Source organism: Xenopus laevis, chromosome 7L (genome assembly GCF_017654675.1).
Source record: "Xenopus laevis strain J_2021 chromosome 7L, Xenopus_laevis_v10.1, whole genome shotgun sequence".
Classification (NCBI taxonomy): domain Eukaryota; kingdom Metazoa; phylum Chordata; class Amphibia; order Anura; family Pipidae; genus Xenopus; species Xenopus laevis.
The window spans coordinates 137,752,930-137,773,203 of record NC_054383.1 but is presented as its reverse complement, the minus strand read 5'-3'; the positions used below and the strand labels follow the sequence as shown (position 1 = coordinate 137,773,203).

Here is a 20,274-nt window from a genome sequence, read left to right as displayed (position 1 = left end):
AACACGGGCCTGACAGAGCAGGAGGATTTTCCTGGGTTTGTGCCTCTAGGTAGTGAATGAGCCTCTTTAGAGGGAGACAACCTGGCCAAACGCTGCAATCTAGCTGCACTCTGCCTCGTTAACCCCTTCTTGTACAACAGCAACCCCGACCCTCACATCTACCTTTCTCTCTAGGGATCCTAAATTGATTTCAAATCAATGATTTACTTTAGTGTAATAAGTATTTTCTATTGTAGAAAGTGCTTTGTATTTGTAATTGTATTAAAGAGACAGATGGGGACCCAGTTTTCAGTCCTAGGCAATGCTGAGCCAAGTTGACCAGACGCGGACAGCCACTTCGTCCCACCCCATAGTGGCCACAGTGACAGGGGAGAGCAACAGAGAGGAGGGCAAGGTTGGGGAGAATGGCAGAGGAACAAACACAAACTAGGGGTAGGCAGGTGTCCCTCTAAATAAGAACTAAAGCCTAAAAATTAATGTGGCTAAAAATAGTATTTTAAATAGTGAACTTATTGCACGAGGCTAAAGTTTGAGCTTGTCAATAGCAGCAATGATCCAGGACTTCAAACTTGTCACAGGGGGTCACCATCTTGGAAAGTGTCTGTGACACTCACATGCTCAGTGGGCTCTGATTGGCTGTTGAGAAGCTAAGCTTAGGGCTCGTCACTAATTATCCAGCAGAAAATGAGCTTCCCTGGCTGTAATATAAGCTGATGCTACAGGTTTGCTGATTATTCAATTCTGATGCTAATTGCACTGGTTTCTGTGCTGCCATGTAGTAATTATGTGTATTAATTACTAATCAGCCTTATATTGTGACATTTCTATTCTATGTGTACTGTATATTGTGAGTGGGTCCCTAAGCTCAGTAATTGACAGCAGCACAGAGCATGTGCAGTGAATCAGCAGAAAAGAAGATGGGGAGCTACTGGGGCATCTTTGGAGACACAGATCTTTACTGCTAAAGGGCTGTGGTTGCCTTGGGCTGGTACAGAAGCACAAAACATCATGTATAACATTTCTACCTGCTTCTTTAGTTAAAGGAGAAGTAAACCCCTTATTAAAAAAACCCTACCCTAAAAAGACCCCCCCTCCCTCCTCAGCCTAGCTGCTACCCTGGGCAAATGCCCCTAACTTTTTACTTACCCCTCGGTGCAGATTTACAGAGTTCACAGCAGCCATCGTCTTCTCTTCTGTCTTCACCAGGAAGTAAGTTCCGTATCGGCGCAAGTACAGCTGGAGCAGTTTTTGTCAACTGCGCATGCGCCGAAAGTCTTGAAATTGCCGAAGCGCCAGAAGACGCGATGAAGACCGAAGAAGGAGGAGATGGCGCCCGTGAACTCCAATGCCCTGAATCTGCACTGAGGTGTAAGTAAAAAATTAGGGGCATTTGCCCAGGGTAGCAGCTAGGCTGGAGGGGAGGAAAGAGGGTGGTCTATGTAGGGTAGTTTTTTTTAATAAGGGGTTAACTTCTCCTTTAAGCTTTAGTTCTCCTACCTGCCCAGTGCCCCGCCCCCCATAGTTGTACCCTAGACAGGTGCCTCTTCTGCCTGCCCCTAGTTCCGGCCCTGGTCCTAGGTAATAGGTGCCCTTTGGTCATGAAGCTGCTCTCTGTAAATCCTTGCTCTGCCATTTACAGCACTTACCAGTATATAGAGGAGGCCGTGTGTGTGAGCTCTGCAGTTCTCTCCCGGACCCCCCAGCAAACTGTATTGTCTCTCCCCATCAAGGTACTTTCCCGCATGGATTTCAATTTAGGGTGTACTCCTCTGCCCAATCACAGATACACCTCTATGTGCAGGTTACACAGCCTTACTGCATAATGAGGGCTAACAACAGAATAGAAGCCGCTGACCACATGTTTTTTTTTTGTTTTAATGCAAGTAAAAAAACAACAAAAACCTCCCTTAAAGGGGATGTTTATCTTTAAATGAACTGTTCGTATGATGCAGAGAGTGATATTCTGAGACAATTTGTAATTGGTTTTCATTTTTTATTATTTGTGCTTTATTTCGTTTTTTATTCAGCAGCTCTCCAGTTTGTAATTTCAGCCATCTGGTTGCTATGGTGAAAATTCCCCTAGTAACCATGCACTGATTTGAGAGACTGGAATATAAATAGGAGAGGCCTGAATAGAAAGAGGAGGAATAAAAAGTAACAATAACAATACATGTGTAGCCTTACAGAGTGTTTTTTTAAGATTTTTTTTTTTTAGCTGAAAAGGGTGAAAAGAAGGTGGCAAATAATTCAAAAAGTATAAAAAAAGAAAAAATGAAGGCCAAAGGTTGCTTAGCACTGGCCAATCGATAATATACTAAAAAGATGACGCACAGGTTTAAGTGTAAGCTCTACAGCCCAGACAGCAAATATCTACATCCACATACACACTGAGTGTTTTTCCCACGTGTACTACTAATGTCTGTAAGACTCATAACGCTCCACAAGTAGACAGACCCCCTCCCTGTGTTTTTCCCAGCGCTTACACCTGCCCATCCCCCTTCAGCCCCAGCGCGCAGACTCACTTCAACCATCCAGCCCAGCCTACCCACAATTTAACACGCAAGCGCAGATTAGTGGGCAGCCCCGCCTTTTTCCAACCTTAGTACGCAGGCGCAGAACAGTTAGCCGCCCCGCCCTCCTCCACCCCCTCAGCTCCCCATTCACCTCAGTGCCCGCCGCGCATGCGCAGAGCCGGTGTCGGCGCGAAGGATTTGCTTGTGAGTGTGTGACCGGGACACGGCGGAGTAACGAGCAGGGGGAAGCGGGAGAAGCAGAAGAAATAACCCCCTCAGAGCCCCGGGAGCAGGATATTACCTGGCCGGAGTCCTGTGTCTGTGCTGCCGCCAATGTTCAGCTTTGCAGCCCGAAGCTACTTCTTCAGTCGAGCTCCCGCGGCTGTATGAGCCGGACACTGAGCCAGCATGGTCCGGGAAACCAGGCACCTCTGGGTGGGCAACCTGCCCGAGAACGTTCGCGACGAAAAAATTATCGAGCATTTCAAACGGTGAGTGCGGCTGTTTGCTCCCCCCTCCTCCGGGAGTTTGGGGCGGCCCGGGCATGTGTACCTGCAACCTACCCGGAATGTACCAGTACAAACTAGGGGGATTTCTACGCCTGGAATGCTGCTTTTTCTGGGTACCTGGAATGTACCTGTTCTACAGCTTTGGAGGTGGGTCTCGGAATGTAACAGTGCTGGTCTTCAGGGCAGTGGATATCACTGGGGGATCTGCGCCCGGAATGTATCGTTGCTGTTGTGGGGGACCAGGAATGTACAACTGAATCTGTATGGGGGTCTCCAGTATCTCAATACTAATCTTGGGGGACCTGGAACGTACCAGTGCTGTTTTTTGGGGATCCCATTTTTGAGTGTACCAACCAATGCTGCTCTCTGGGCTCTACCTATGGCTTGAGGTGCATGGAATAAACCACTACTGCCCTTTTTGGGGGACCAGGAATATACTAGTGTTGCTGTTTAGGGGAGGCAGACTTGTACGTGATTGGTACCCTGTATTCGATCAATCAATGCATTTTGGTGGACTGGAATGGACGTTGGTTCTGGGGCTGCAGTGGGCTGTTGTGGCACCTGGGCTCTAACAAGTGCAGTTATTTGTGGCTTCCTATGGAGCAAAGTGTGTGATTCCCAGTGATGCAGTGTGTAATAGGGTGACTGCCCCTGAAATGTACAATTGTTATTTTTGGGAAACCTGTAAGTGCTGTATTCTGGTCATATCCCATTAGTGGGACCAATCTCTTTATTCGTATGTTTGGATCTTGGTACGAGTACTTACTATGGCTACCTCTAGTAGTGTGTGCCCATCTTGGTACAGTGTAGGCTGTAATGATGTTAGTTGTGTGTACAGGGCCCGTGTGTGTGTGCGCATTGTGCAGGGCTGTGGGTTTGTGCTGGCTGTGTGCTCACTAGTAATTGTGAGTCGGGTAAGGTTTACCTGAGCATGTGGGGTACAGTGTAGTTGTGTGAGTAGGGTGCATGATGCAAGTTATGTGCTTGGGGGATACATCACAATTGTGGTTGGGTTTTGGCACGTGTGAATGTTGTTGCTGGCTGGGGGTGTATGTGGTTACTTGTGTGCTGGTCAGGCATAAGTGTGTCTATCTGGTGTGGGTGAGTGTTGAATCGTAGGGTGTGCTTATTTCTGTTGGGTCTAAAGCGTGGGAAGCTGATATCTGGGTTGGCATTTTTGGCACTGTGTATCAGGGGGCGTAGGGTTTGTCTCTTGGTTCATGTGCACTGAGATGAATGGGCCCTTAAAGGTATGTTTGTCCGTGTGAATATGGCCTGTCCTTGTCATGGGAATTAGGTGAGATTACGTGTCCCTAAACTTTCTCAGGCTCCATCAGTGTCGAGATTGAACCGACCTGTGAATTGTTTGGATCTGATCCCTTGCACCTAAAACTCCCATCCCTTGCCTAAGCATGGGCACCCTAGTTTTCAGGTGGTTCCACTCCCTGTGAAACAGATGCCCTGATCAGCCAGTTTACTTTCCTCTACTGGGGCAGAATGAAGTTCTGTCAACCACTGTAGTGAACTATTAAGCACCCCTCCCCAACCCTTTCTCAAGTGAGTGTGAGGGGGGGCTTTACATGATTAGGATGGTGGGAACCTGGGTCAGCGTTGGTTGATCAGGGCTATTAAATGCTGGTGTAAATACCCTGGCAGAGACTTTAACCTTAACATGTAGAATAATTAGGAAAGTGCAGCAGTTCCCAGGCTATGAAGGGGTTAACAGTCCCAGATTAATTTGCAGACTGTATTAAGGTAGTACAACTGGTTTTGTGAAGTGTCCTTGTATGGTTAATTCCCAGGGCTAATCCGTGTGCTTGCCTGCAGTCATCTCCCCCCCCCCCTCCACCAACTGCCGCCCGGGCTCTCACATTGCAGGGCTTGCTGGAAGGGATCTCCTTAAAATGGCGCCTAGCACCTTCCCAGCCATTGCAAGCACCAAGGCGTATCACGCACAGAGCCCTGCCGGGGGCAAGTGTCAGCACTTTGCTGTTCAGAACATTAGGCTGGCAGTTTGCTCACTGTGGGACTGAGCAAATAAAGCTCTGGTGTTGCTATGCTCTCGCAGCAACCGAAAATCGCTTTAAATACCCTGCTCGTGTTACCAGGGTGATGTTGCTAAGAGATGCTCCGTCAAGGCAGGGATTCACATGCAAAAATGCCGTTTATTTTCCCTTTTATGCGCTTTATAAATACGGGTTTAGGAGAAAAATAGCAGCTACTTTTGTTTATGGTTCTGCCACTCATTGGCTTCCTGAATAGTCAACAACTCGGTGCTTTCTCCCAAACACCTAAATGCGTTTGTATTTAAAATGCTGCACCCCTCGCCCCACAATTGCCGCTCAAAAGAGCTGTTTTTGTGTACATTTTTGGCTCTGGTTCCCACCCATCCCCCCCCGATATTGAGCGATACCAGTCAACTTACTGAGCGTGATTGCATTATAAGCCATGTTAAAAAAGCCTTCGTTTTGGTAATTTATTTTCTTGATGTCTGATGTATTTATTTTGAAATTAATTTAAAAAAAAAGTTCAACGGGTATAAACAGCCTTTTGTCTAATAATGGTGGGAAGCGATTGTATTGTCTGGTAACATTGACCACTGACTCGCATATATGGGCTGTGTATTTTTTACATTTGAATCGGGCTGTGATTGCTGCAGGGGTCTGAGAATACCCTCTGGAATGGGAAAAAAGGGGCAAATATTCAATTGAATTACTCTTGGGAACATTTACCTTTTAACTGGCAGCGTAGGTCTTCTCGCTGTTCTCCTCTTCACTGGTAATTACATTGGTTCTAAATGATCCAACTGATCAGTTGATCCTCAAACAAAATATTTAGCAACTGAAATATTGTCCCTGTTTAGCCTGAAATTTTAAAATTAAATTGTTATATTTTCTCTATGCACAGATTCATTATAAAGCACTGAATCACAATATTATCCCTTTATCAAACATGGACATTTTTACTTTTTCTGTACTGTAATGACTGTATGGCACAGGAGATGCCCTTACCCATGTACATGTTAGTTACCTAAATACACACAACCTGGGCAATATTGCTGTATGCAGCTAATGGAGTGCAGCCTCAAGAGACCATTGATTATTTAACTAACTATTTAAAATTGCTGTTTTTCCCCCCCCTTGCAGTTAAACGGTGGATTCTATGCAGTATGTGGCTGGCCAGACTGAAAGAAATGTTGTTGGTTTTTAAGATTTTGGAAGTAGTGCCAATTAAAGATTGTGGTTTCATATATCTGTAACCTCTGTTGCGAGCTCCGGGGAGGGTCGACTCTTCCCAAAGACTGGAAGGACACGGCGGCTGGCTTCAGCCCAAATTGTCTGGAAAGCTCTGCCTTCATTTGTTTAGAGTAGATTTTATATCCAAGGAGGGGAAAGCTGCAGATATTGCAGGAGGATGTTTGGATAATATGGCTGTGTATATTTAGTAAGGAGTTTCGACGGCTCTATATTATTGAATATGATTGTTGGGAGGGGGGATGCTTTGTAAATGCTTAAAAGGGGCTTATAAGATTAAAAAAAAAAAAACAACAACAAAAAAACCCCTCTATTGAAAGTACCAATTAGGAACTGAAATGTTGTATATTAATAAACCTTTTTGTTTCACCATTATCTTGTTGAAATCCCTTGTAGTGCTGTCGCTGCAGCATTTTTTATTTTACCCTGTTTTGACTAGCACCCAGGATATATTATTGATATAAGGCTTGCTTTCCATTCGATATATATATATATATATATATATATATATATATATATATATATATATATATATATATATATATATATATATATATAATATACACAGCAGCAGTATAATGTATTAGTATATAGGGTGTGTGTGTTTTATTTGTGTGTGTGTATATATATATATATCTATATATATATATATATATCTATATATATATATATATATATATATATATATATATATATATATATATATATATATAGCTATATATATATATATATAGCTATATATATATAGCTATGTGTGTGTTAATTGTTTTTTTTTTTCTGCTCTCGAAAAATAAAAATGGGGTTTTTTTTGTGCAACAGCTTTTTTCCAGTTACATTTGCAAATAAAAACAGTGAATATTCTTTTTCCTCTCAGACTCCTCTTAGTGTTTCTCCCAGAGCTCTCCCACAAACTCTGGATATTCCCCATTTGTCTCCCTAATACCTAGATTTATAGCTTTAATGGCTTGTCGGGTAACCCGTATCCCATTTCTCTTATATCCTTCTGCTTCATTATTCTCAGTTGTTTCCCATGGGAAGTGACTGTTTCAAACTCTATTTGTATTCTCCTGTTTGTGGTTTACACTGGATTTGCTTCTCTTTATCTTCATTTGTGCTGGTTAGTGTTGCCCCCAGACATTTGGCTGATGGACATACTCCTGCTATAGTGAGTACCTTTTGCTTGGGCTGTTTGTGAAGAGACCATATGTTTCCAGTGGGTTTGGTGGTTATATGGCTATTGGATTGGAGGGTGGCATTTACAGAGGGCCTTTATGTGGGACTAATGCCGCCTTTGCTTGGAGTGCCCGATAAGTCACAACACTTGAGCTGGTTATGCTTAAAGTCCTGCTGTAGTTCACTTGGCTATGTATTATGTGCTCTTCAACTAAATAACAGCTTTGTTTTTGGTTTTACTGTAATGCAGTAAAGCAGTGGGGCAATCATGGTATTTATTTGGAGTTTGTGGGATTTTGTCATCTGCAGTTTGCCCTTTTATTACAATACCATTTCATTTTAAAGGGTTTGTCCACCTTCCAAACACTTTTTTCAGTTCAGTTGTTTTCAGATTGTTCCCCAAATATAAATACCATTTTCAATTACTTTCCATTTTATATTGTTTTTCCAAACTCTACGTTTAAAGTTTAAAGTCTGTGTCTCTGGTGTTTGAGTTTGGCAGCTCAGTAATTCAGGTGCAGATTCTTAACTGTTACAATTTTGCAACATTTAGTGGATACATTTAGTGGATACATTTAGTGGATACATTTAGTGGATACATTTAGAGGATACATTTAGAGGATACATTTAGTGGATACATTTAGAGGATACATTTAGTGGATACATTTAGTGGATACATTTCTCAGCCGCATCTCTGGAGTATTAGTAACTTTTATATCAATTCTAACGGCTGCCTTTAATGAAACCCAGGCATTCTGCTCAGCAGGAACAAATATAAGAAATTTTCATTTAGGTGGCACATTTTTTAAGGTTTGAATTGGAAATTCAAATTTTCGAGTTGATTTTTTTTTGTCAAAAAATGTGAATTGGGAATAATCCAAAGTCGAATTCGATTTCCAGATTTATCATACCTCAACCCTGGGAACAATTCAAATTAGTCTATTTGCCACCTAAAACTTGCCGAGTTCATGTACAAGTCAATGGCAGTGGTCCAGTGACCCATTTGAAGATGTTAATAGCCTTCCTGACATTTGAGGTTTTTTTGGAGATAAAACTCGATTCGAGTTTAGTCTAATTCAATTCAAGTTTTGGGGTCGGTAATATTTGTTCGAGTTTTAGATATTCTAATATTTTCTTAAATCAATATAATATTCAAATTTAGAGGTTAAAAAACATTCAGCCTTTTCAAAATCAACCCCTAAATGTATACATTTAGATCAGTTTAAAGAGACCCCCCCCCAGTGCTGCTTTAGATGGTGAAAAATGGCACTTTACACATCAAATAATAGAAAAACAGTCAAATGTTTCAGCTGAACTGAAAAAAGTGTTGGAAGGTGAACAACCCCTAAATAATCATCATCATTTCATCATTTATTTATATAGCGCTGTCAAGATACGCAGTGCTTTACTGCAGTTATAGCAAACAGGGAATAAATGGTGGATAACAGACAAGGATTACAGATACAATAGGGTTTACAAACTAAAAGGTTAGGGTACAATTGAGACATTAGGATTGTATAAACACATTGTCATTTTTGATACAGCAATGATTAAATAAGGTACAACGAATAGGCCTCTTTAAACAGATGGGTGAGATTTTAAAGTGTCCTGCTATTTTCTGTCAGCATAGAGGTTCACAAAATGTAAATATTTTATCCTTATCCTTTTAACTCTCCTAGTTAAATCAGCCACGGGCATCCCAAGCAGCTGTATAACGTGTCCTTCTTTCTACCAAAGAGTAAATCCATATAGTCACATGAATACCCCATGCAAGTGTATTGGTGCAAGTTTTTCAGCCACTACACCAATTTACACAATAATATACATTGTTTATGCCAGTGTAAGCACGTTTTGTTCTGACCCATAGTAATTGTAACCTCTTCAGTTATCCAGAGATTTCGGGTGCATTAAAGAATCCCACCACTGTGCAGCCTTTTCATTATAAACTGTGCAGGAGTAACTATTATGCACATTAAAATAGTAATGCAAATCATTTGTGTGGCCTCTGCTTCTGCTGCTATATGATCTATAATGAGAGAATTCTGTATGGGGTGAACCTGCATCTTTGTATTTGTTTCAGCAATTTCCCTTTTGCAAGTAATAGTTCATTTCCTCAGATGTAGCCATAAAACTCTTCCTGTTGCTTTACCCCCCATAACCACAAACATGAAGTCCTATTTCTGTAAGTCGTGGCTTTCTGCCACACAATTCAGATGCAAAGTTAAGATTGTAGACCTCGTGAAATTGCCACAAATTAAATGCAACACACACACAAATGAAAGTAATGAAGACACTTTGAATTTGGTCATAGCATCCGCTTTAGCTACTATCATCTCAAGGCTATAAATATTTGCAGTATATGCAAAGGCCCCAAATGCTAATTATGGGAACACCACATTTAAACAAGTAAATATATGGGGGCAAGAAATCCACTTGATGGACCCTGGTCTTCACGGTCCCTTCCTTATGATGGAGGGCTCAACGCTTGTGGATAACTACCAGCTATAGGCTTCATTGATGGGGCACTATTATTGACTAGTTGCTGTTTTAGAAATAATAGCTGTTTCACACTTCGCTCTTTGATGCATTTTTAGTGGGTTTTTTTTTTTTGTACTTTTCTCTATTGCTGTTTCAATGTCTATATACATATAAGGAATATCATATGGGGGGGAAATAGCCAAGACTGCATGTAGAGAATGTTTCTCCATTGGGTGCTGGAAATTGCAAGTGGCCTGAAATGACTTCCAGATGGGTTTGTGGCACAAGCCAGAGAAAGTTATCCCTATTTTTCTGAAATATTCACAAAGAGCTTTGTGCTACATCTGGATATGATATTCAGTTGTGTTTCATGCCATGAGCAACTCACGAACTACAATGCGTAGCCATGCAGTAAAAGAATCCCAGAATTCTGCTATACAATGTGCAGCTTATTGTGTAATATTTGGTATTTAGCAATATTATCCTTTGCTCCGACTGATTCAGCATTTCTAATGTGCGTCCATAACAACATGACCAGTAAGTTTGTCCTTTAATTAGGCCTGTGGGTGATGAAGTGTGTGAGTTTTGCAAAGTCCTGCATACTGGTTATTTATTCCATATCTGTTTCATTTCCTAATGGTTTTGTGCCAATATTAATCCTTGCCCTAAATATAACTTTATTGTAAAATCTAACCATAACATTGACTTCCCCCGCCCCCTTTTTTTTCTCTTTGCTTTTTATAGATACGGACGTGTTGAAAGTGTCAAAATTTTGCCCAAGAGGGGATCTGATGGTGGCGTGGCCGCATTTGTGGATTTTGTGGATATCAAAAGTGCACAGAAGGCACACAATGCCGTTAATAAAATGGGAGACAGAGACCTTCGAACGGATTACAATGAACCAGGCACCATTCCGGGTGCCGCTCGAGTTTTGGATGATACAGTTTCCATAACGTCTCGTAGTAGAGAGGTTTCTGGGTTCAGAGGAAGTGCTGGAGGGCCCACTTATGTCCCCCCACAATCCCTTCATGCACGGGAAGGACGTTATGAACGGAGACTCGATGGGTAAGTTGTAAGGTTACTCTAGGCAGGTATTTTGTTTTTATTATTATGAGGAAAAAAAAATAAACAAACTCACATAGGGCCCCCAGATGGATTTAAAATGTTGGGAGATCTGTTTGCTTCCTCATGGGTTTGGAAACAATTCTTATTCTAATGGCTGGGTTCTTGTGGATCTGCTAAGGATTGACCAATCAGCTGGCTGGATGTGTCCGCTTAAGCTTCAGTCCTTCTCTGGAAGTATTGCATGGCTTTGACTGCGTTCTGGAATGATTCTTACCGTTTGCTCCCCGTTCGTGGATGGTACCGCTGCTCTGGATTTATCCATGGAGTTTACAAGGATTCAACGATCTAAACGAAACGGTTACTGGAGTGGGATATTCCATAAAGTCTACAGTAGGCAGCATTGTAGGATTATGGCAGAGATGTTAGCGTTGGAACTGGATTGATCATAAACAGACTTATGCACTTCAGCCAAGTAGGAGACTGGATTGTGCACCCAAAAGAATATGGAATATACAAGTGAAGATGGAAGGCTGAAGACTGCACTTGCACAAATGGATTTATCACATGGCTTGCGTATCCGATATACCAAAAGGGCCACATGTGGAACTCTTCTCTGGGATATGTATTATTTGTTGAACTATGGACATTTACTGGACTTGTGCTGCAATGATATTATACTTCTTAAACGTTATAAAAGAACAGTCCTAGACACACACACAATTTTTTCTTTAAATGGGTATTTTTGACTTAATATTTGGCTTTTGGTGCAGGAAAATAATTGGCCTGGATCTCTACAATCTACCTAAATTAAAGAATGGCTTAATTAGACTAAACGTGGATCCATTGGATTCCAGAAGACATGCTTTTTTTAACCAGCTGCTTGATTAATAGGAATTGACTTTTTTTTTTTAACAAATCCTCAGTGGATCAAAATGAAATATGGGGGATGGATTTTTTTCTATACATATATATAGATGTATTTTTTTTTTTTTTCAAACCATAGGATGGCTCAACCCTCTGGATTGGTTTTATTATGGCTTTTTTACTTTTTCGTCTTCTAACTAAGTGTTTTTGGTGCGTGGTTTTTTTTTTTTTAAAAAAAACAAACTTTTTTTTGAAACCCTTTGCCATTTTGCCTCATTGAGAAGGTGGATTACCCATGAAAGGGACCAAATTGGGGAAGTTATGTTCTCAAATCACTCCCTAGATTTAATTGGGATTTAGGTCGTGTTTCCTCACTTGGAAAAGGTTGGTATGTGCTGCCCTATATATATATTAGCCCCTATCCTAACCCACGTCACCCTTTATTTCCACTAACCCCAGTAGAATTAATAGATATATATATATATATATATGTGTATTAAATAGTAGAACTTCCAGGCCTTCCGTCTCTGCTTTCTCCTCTTCTCCTTTACTATAGCAATTAACAAATAATTTTTTTGGTGTGTGTATAGCTGGGAATCTTGCGTCTGACTTTTCCCTAATGCTTTTCTCATTCTTCACTGTTGAAGTTTCCTATTTCATTATTAGAGAGACTTTCCTGTCTTTCCAGAAGCTGTAGAAATAATGATACTGAGTTTATTAGTTATTATTATAAGTCTAAACAATATGCAGTTTAAGGTTTGGGTTAAATAAAACGTATAATTAAACACCAATAAATCTAGGCCAAAGACATTGGCTGGGCGAAGAGGGGGTAATTACTGAAGACTTACCGATCCTGCACCAAGTGAAGCAGCAAAGATTTTTTACTTTTTTTTTTTTTTTTTAACCTGCGATAAAGGAATCGACTTGTTTCTTCAGAAGACAGACTGATCAGAGATGGGCAATATTAACAACCTATCATGTTAAAAAAGCCATATTATGTTTCTATAACACATTAATACATTGAGATACTAAACAAAGCAGCAAGCCTCGTAGCATAACAAACGCAGGATAATTTCCAGGAAGTGACAACTCTCAACTAGCTTCCAGATATTAAACAACATGTATTGTACTCGGTTAACTATGCTTAAATGTAGAATTATGTAAACACCTCCCTTTGTATACAACATGAACATCCACTTCTACTTTTAAGGATAGGTCTGATAGTTCATACTGAGCTGTAAATCTGTCAGTTGAAATAGATGCATTGTGGGATTGCAATTTGCTGCCCCAAAAGGACAGTGTATATGTGTAAGCAGATTGTTAGCCTTATAGCAATATATATATTTATATATTTTAAGTGATTGCACTTAACAGTTAGCTATTGGTCCATGTCAATAACCAATACAGAATTTGTCTGGCTGTATGTCTGCAGTGATGAAAGCAATTGAGCGTCAGCCACACGCTTGCCGCAGATTTGCTTACAGCTGCCCATTGTGTTTTCCAAGCATGCTCTTATGTTTGCCCAGTGCAGTCTTCAGTAATTATCCTAGTTATTGCTTGGTTCAACCATGCACATAGATGTCGTTAGGTTTGTATTATTATTATTTAGCCGCTGTAGCAATGTATTTACTTTTTTTTTTTTAAAAAAACTTCTTTCTCTGTGAAAGTACTAAAGGTTTTTATTATTCACAGTCAATAATTTCCAGGAAAAGTCCTATAAATAATGGTCTTGCTACTGAGTGTTTTGGCAGTTTCAGGCTTGTAACCTTTTGTTCATTTTTCATTTGTTTGCATGAACTGTGTGTCTCATGAAACCCTTTCATTTCTGCCAACTAAAGCACTCTTCCCTTTTGTCTGTGCAGAGCTTCTGATACAAGGGAGCGAACGTATGAACACAGTGCCTATGGACACCATGAGCGGGGGACAGGATTTGATCGAACACGACATTACGATCAGGATTACTATAGAGATGCTCGAGAACGGACCTTACAGCATGGAATATACTATAACTCTAGGCGAAGCCCTACCCGCTTTGACACTCACGATACCCGATATGAATCTAGGACCCGAGAGGCATTTACATTACCCAGTGTTGTTCACCGGGATATTTTCAGAAGCGAACTTTCACGGGAGGTACGAGGGAGACGCCCTGAACGGAATTACCAGAACAGCAGGAGCCGGTCTCCCCATTCATCCCAATCTAGGAACCAGTCTCCTCAAAGGTTGGCTAGCCAAGCATCACGGCCAACCAGATCTCCCAGCGGCAGCGGATCCAGGAGTAGATCCTCTAGTAGTGACTCACTCAGCAGCAGCAGTAGTACCAGTAGTGACAGGTAGGTCTGATAGTTTCATCGAACCCCTGCAAATCCATGGATTAGACTTGTGTTGAGCAGTGTAATCATGTGGAGATCTGGACAACTTTTCCCCTCCTTATCACCTCTGCTTGCTAGGTCAGTGACTCAGCAGAATAATAAGAGTTGAAAGAGAGGTTTTTTATAACCTGCTTTCTAAAATTAATGAACTTCTAAGTCACTTACCTAACTTGCAGAATTTCTTGTGAAAATAATTGATGATTTGTTTTTCACTGTCACAACGTAGCTCTCAGTATAAATATAACTCATTTTTCATGTTTTTTAGTTTGGTGGACACTTTTTGCAGTAAAACTGTCTGAATCCAAATCCATCCCAAACTTGTTACACAGAGCAATGTTTGATAATAGATTCCTTGTTTGCAAATGTTAAGTGTACCACACTTTAAAGATCACATGGATTATTTTGTGGAAATGACCTAAAAATAGCGGACGAGACTTTAACCATTCAAGGGGACCACTGCTTTGCCCAGTCTACCAATACGCATGCTGTGCCAGTGACGGGCAGTCTCAAGGATTTGGCATTTTCTTATTACAAACTTATTGGGTTTTACTAGTCTTGTTGAACCCTTGACCCTCCAGCTGCTGTTAAAATATAACCTGTGGTCATCCGAATGCAGAGAGTTGTAGTTCCATGCTGGAGCCTTAGGTTTAAGCTGGTTACATCTAAACACAATTGATGTTCGATTTGACTACACTGGATATGTGAGTTTGAAGAGGTGACATTTACTTGGCAGATGTGGAGGGGTGGGGTAAGGCTGTATTTTGGGACCCAGAAATTATGATTTCACTGGCTCCAGTGGTCTGTAAATATTATAGTTTTCTCATGTCTGAGCTTTTGGGTGCAGCACTGCAACAGGCCTTGTTTGGTGAATTCTGGTGATCAATCTCAGTATTTGTTGTAGTCTCAATTCTGTATACTTAGGTTCTTGAAGCTATTTAACCCCGTACTGATGTGATCTTGACTGAAGGGCAGTGTTCATATGCATTGCTTCTTTTATTCTAATTCCTGAATCATCTGTTGGCAGTTAGTGATTTAATTTTGGGTGTACAGAATCCCTAATGGGGCATTTATTATTCACATCTATTGTGTGCAGCCTTGGTGCCATCAACATACTGTTTGCTGCCATGCATAATTTATTGAAGCAGCTGCTTGACAAACATAGGATTTGAGTGGGGGGGGGGGGGGTTGGACCTTGGTGGGGCTCAGGTACAAAATCTGCCCCTTAAATACTGAAATACAATTTGTACACGGCTGCCCTCTCTGCAGATGCAGGCTGTATAAAATGAGACATTGGATTCATTTGCTTATCATTTTTGCCTATTGCGAGTTGTAGTTTTGCATTTTCTGGACTTGCAGAAGTTGCAGAGATGACCTGTAAAAGTGCATCTATTTATCTTTTTAGTAACTGCTAAATAATATAGGGATGCACTGAATGCAGGATGTGGTCCAGGATTCGGGCAAGATTCAGGATTTGGGCAGGATTCGGCCGATTCCATGTGAATGGCCGAACAGACTCGAAATCCAAAAGCTCACGTGACTTTTCGTCACACAAACAAGGAATTAATTTTTTTTTTAGCTGTTCGCACTGCTCAAGGTTTTCTCCCTCCTTGTTTCCCTAATTTGCGTATGTAAATATGGTTCAGTTATCAATCGGTTCGGTATTCGGCTGATTCTTTCACAAAGGATTCGGCCGAATCATAAAATAGTGGATTTGGTGCATCCCTAAAATAATAACAGATTAAACTGAAATGGCTAGGTTTTTGCTTGCTCACTGGTATTACTTAGGGATAGTTCCAACAAAATTCCTACCCCATGCTTTATAGAAAGGAGTGTGTGTGTGTGTGTATATTTATTCCTTGTTTTCCTTTTGGAAAAGATATGGAAACCAATGAATAATCACTAGCAGTTAGTATTACATGATGCAGTATGGAAGCCGATTGATTGTATAAATAATATAAATAATATAATAATATTTAAGATGGCCATAGGCTTACAGATAAAACTGTACAAAGTTGATTTTTAGCACGTGTATGTCGGACAGACAAGCCCAACCAATATATTTGTACTGTGGATATTGGTCGGTTTGTCAGTCAGACAGGTAATATCAGTACCTGTATTTTGAATGTCTCTACAGGTATGGGACCTGTTATCCAGAATGCTTGGGGCCTGGGGTTTTCCAGGTAACTGATCTTTCCATAATTTGGATCTTCATACCTTAGGTCTACTAGAAAATCATATAAACATGAAATAAACCCAATAGGCTGGTTTTGCTTCCAATAAGGATTCATTATATCTTAGTTGGGATCAAGTACAAGCTACTGTTTTATTACTACAGAGGAAAAAGGAAATCATTTTTAAAGGGGAAGGAAACCTAGTCGGCGCAAAACCCCCACCCCCCCTCCCGTTTGTTGCCCGCCCTTCTCCCCCCTGGCCTACCTGTCCCGCTGGGCAAATGCCCCTAACTTGTTACTTACCCTTCTGCGCAGGTCCAGTCCAGGGAGTTCACCGATGACATCTTCTTCCACGCGATCTTCCTGCTGTGAAGGAAGAAGATCGCGAGGAAGATGTTGTCGGTGAACTCCCTGGACTGGACCTGCGCAGAAGGGTAAGTAACAAGTTAGGGGCATTTGCCCAGCGGGACGGGTAGGCCAGGGGGGAGGAGGGAGGGTGGGCAACAAACGGGAGGGGGGGTGGGGGGTTTGCGCCGACTAGGTTTCCTTCCCCTTTAAAAATTTGGATTATTTGGATAAAATGGAATGAAATGAAAATTACCTTTTCTCATTGTGGGTTAGATTAGCAGATTGAAATATTGGGCAGTAAGAGTTATACTTGGGGGTCTTCTCTTACTGATAGTTCAGTGACCAGCGCATCCTGAAATCAGAGCTGGGTCTAGAATCTTAGGCATGTCATGTGTATCTGTATGAGTTCCACGCTTCTGTTTGAAATCTGACCTGCTAAGCTTTCACGGTATCAAAATGAATAAGGCCTGGAAAAACAAGAGAGCTCTTTGATAGCTTGCGATGAGTAACATGCACCGTTACACGTATGATGGTTTTCTGCAGGGAAGAGTAGCAGCAAAATGCCAACGTCTTTTATTTATATGACCTTTCAAGGCATGTGCCCGAGAAGCACATTTTCTCATTCAGAGTCATGTCCCACGTACTGTCAAATCGCTGCAATCAGCAGTAACACAAGACCCTTTCATTTCCAGCGACCTTGGCAATCCTTTATGTCCTTGGTTTAACCCTGCTGTAATTTCATACATGCATCACATGTAGCAGAGAAACTGCAGATCCAGCCAGAAGGGAGCGAGTAAGAGTAATAGACACAACAACTCAATATGAAGCATGAAGAGGAGTAGCACCTTTTTTATTTCATTATTCACAGATAATGATATTTCTTTCACTGCTTGCTGACATTGCCAGCCCTAGATCTTCCGTTCGCTCGGGCTGATTATAAGAAATGCACAGTACATGAGGCTGTTCTTCACAGCAAGAATTCATTAAGTGCTAGTATAGTCTGCAGACATGAAGTGCAGTTTGACACCATTATATTTTTACAGTCTTGCCCAATGCACAATACAGTACTAGAAGTGCTCATATAGTCACACATAGAACATAGAAAGTACTTGGAAAAAGTCTTTATTTCTGGGGAACAATCTGAAACCAACTGAACTGAAAAAAGGTGTTGGAAGGTTAACATCCTCTTTAAAGGGCCAGTTACATCAAAAAATGTTTAAAAGTAATAAATATATAATGCAGTGTTGCCCTGCACTAGTAAGGGTAAGGACACACCGGCAGATTCGGGGAGATTAGTCGCCCCGGCAACAAATCACTTCTTCTTGGGGCGCTTTGTTTTCTGAAGTTGCCTGACGAGGAAACTTAGGGCGAGTTTGGGAAACGAATCGCCGCGAGTGCCATCCCACTGGTGATTTTTCATTATAGCCTGCGGGAAGATAGGGGAAGGCAGTTTGTGAGATTGTCGTCCCGAAGATGAGGCGATTTTGTCGACGGGGCGACTAATCTCCCCGAATCTGCCCGTGTGTCCTTACCCTAAAACTGCTGTTTGCTTCACAAACACTACTTTTGTTTATATAAATAAGCTGCTACGTAGCCATGGGGGCAGCCATTCAAAGGAAAAAAGGCTCAGGTTACACCTCAGACAGCAGATAAGCTCTGTAGAACATAATGGTGTTATCGGTTATCCACTACTTTACCTGTGCCATATATTTTTTTTCAATTCCTGCCATTGCTACACAGCAGCTTGTTTATATGACCTATAGTAGTACTTATCTGTTATCTACTGTGTATCCTGTGCTTGAATGGCTGCCCCCATGGCTACACAGCAGCTTGTTTATATAAACTATAGTAGTACTTATCTGTTATCTACTGTGTATCCTGTGCTTGAATGGCTGCCCCCATGGCTACACAGCAGCTTGTTTATATAAACTATAGTAGTACTTATCTGTTATCTACTGTGTATCCTGTGCTTGAATGGCTGCCCCCATGGCTACACAGCAGCTTGTTTATATAAATTATAGTAGTACTTATCTGTTATCTACTGTGTATCCTGTGCTTGAATGGCTGCCCCCATGGCTACACAGCAGCTTGTTTATATGAACTATAGTAGTACTTATCTGTTATCTACTGTGTATCCTGTGCTTAAATGGCTGCCCCCATGGCTACACAGCAGCTTTTTTTATATAAACTATAGTAGTACTTATCTGTTATCTACTGTGTACCCTGTGCTTGAATGGCTGCCCCCATGGCTACACAGCAGCTTGTTTATATAAACTACAGTAGTACTTATCTGTTATCTACTGTGTATCCTGTGCTTGAATGGCTGCCCCCATGGCTACACAGCAGCTTGTTTATATAAACTATAGTAGTACTTATCTGTTATCTACTGTGTATCCTGTGCTTGAATGGCTGCCCCCATGGCACAGCAGCTTGTTTATATAAACTATAGTAGTGTTTATGAAGCAAACAGATCAGTTTTACCAGTGCAGGGCAACACTACCTGATATTTTCATTACTTTAAATCACTTTCATTTTTAGTTGTTACTGTTCCTATAAGTTCATTTTGGCACCTTTGTATATTTCTGTTTTGCTCAACAGCATACGAGGAGAGCTGTGCTACACTCCTGTCCTTACCCACTGGTATCCTGCTTGTCTGAGTGCCTGCATGTTGGACATTGTTGCCTTGGTGGGGAAGAGTATAGTGCTTTTGTTTGGTTGAATATGATGTGAGAAAGCCTTTGCTTCTAGCAGTTGTGAGCAGGTTGGGAAGGACACAGTGTTCCTGTTGCCACCAGTATGTGCTATAAGATTATTGCTACTACCCTGTATGCTATCAATTTATTAAAACCGTTTTGGTGGGCCAAAATATATTTCTAATAAGTTCTTTACACATATCACATTTTTTTTTCAAGCGTTTATTTAATAATTTGTTTCAGTAATCATGGTGACTCAGTCGGGTGGAATCCCCTCCTGCCAGCAAGTGCGGCAGTGCAGCGTGACGTGTGTAAATGCGTCAATTACGTCACTAATGTGGTTGGGTGACAGAGAGCTGGGGGGCTGCTTAGTGTGACTCTCGCTGCTCTCAGCCTTGCACAGTTGCACTGAACTGAAGACATTTTCTATTACTGTGAAAGTGTGAAGCTTCCTGCTGACACAGCCAGGTACAGATTTGGGGGCCATATGTTTGCTGTTGCTGCTGGGCTGGGCGCTGGCACAGGTATATATGATGCGATCAAATTTATTTTTGGCTGCTGCTGGCACAGGTAAAGATTGGGGGCAATATGATGGCTGCTGGAGGGCTGTATGATAAATACAGAGCTTTAGGATGTGAACAATAGAGGTGTCACAAGTGTGAGCAATAGACAGGATAACGGTGTGAATTTGAGGTTTAAACGGACGGACACAACAGGCAGACTTGGCCAGTTGGACCGATCTGCCTTAGACAGTACAGTATGAGGGTATAGCTTATTGTGTGCCCAGAACATTCCTTCTCTGTATATTTGTATTTATACATATGGGAGGAGGAG

At 41.4% G+C, this 20,274-nt stretch overlaps 1 protein-coding gene across 6 annotated transcripts in view; it reads left to right on the top strand.

The window, feature by feature from the left end:
* Positions 1-2,614: 2,614 nt before the first annotated feature.
* Positions 2,615-20,274, top strand: part of LOC108696848 (msx2-interacting protein) — a 51,502-nt gene continuing 33,842 nt past the window's right edge. For 3 of the 6 annotated variants that reach the window (XM_018226528.2, XM_018226530.2, XM_018226527.2), the window contains exons 1-3: positions 2,615-3,004; positions 10,672-10,992; positions 13,719-14,189. In XM_018226528.2, coding sequence (XP_018082017.1) covers positions 2,922-3,004; positions 10,672-10,992; positions 13,719-14,189 — 875 coding nt within the window. In that variant the 5' untranslated portion in view covers positions 2,615-2,921. The remainder of the gene's footprint in view (positions 3,005-10,671; positions 10,993-13,718; positions 14,190-20,274) is intronic. The other 3 variants (XM_041569878.1, XM_018226529.2, XM_018226531.2) reach the window with 2 other exon arrangements.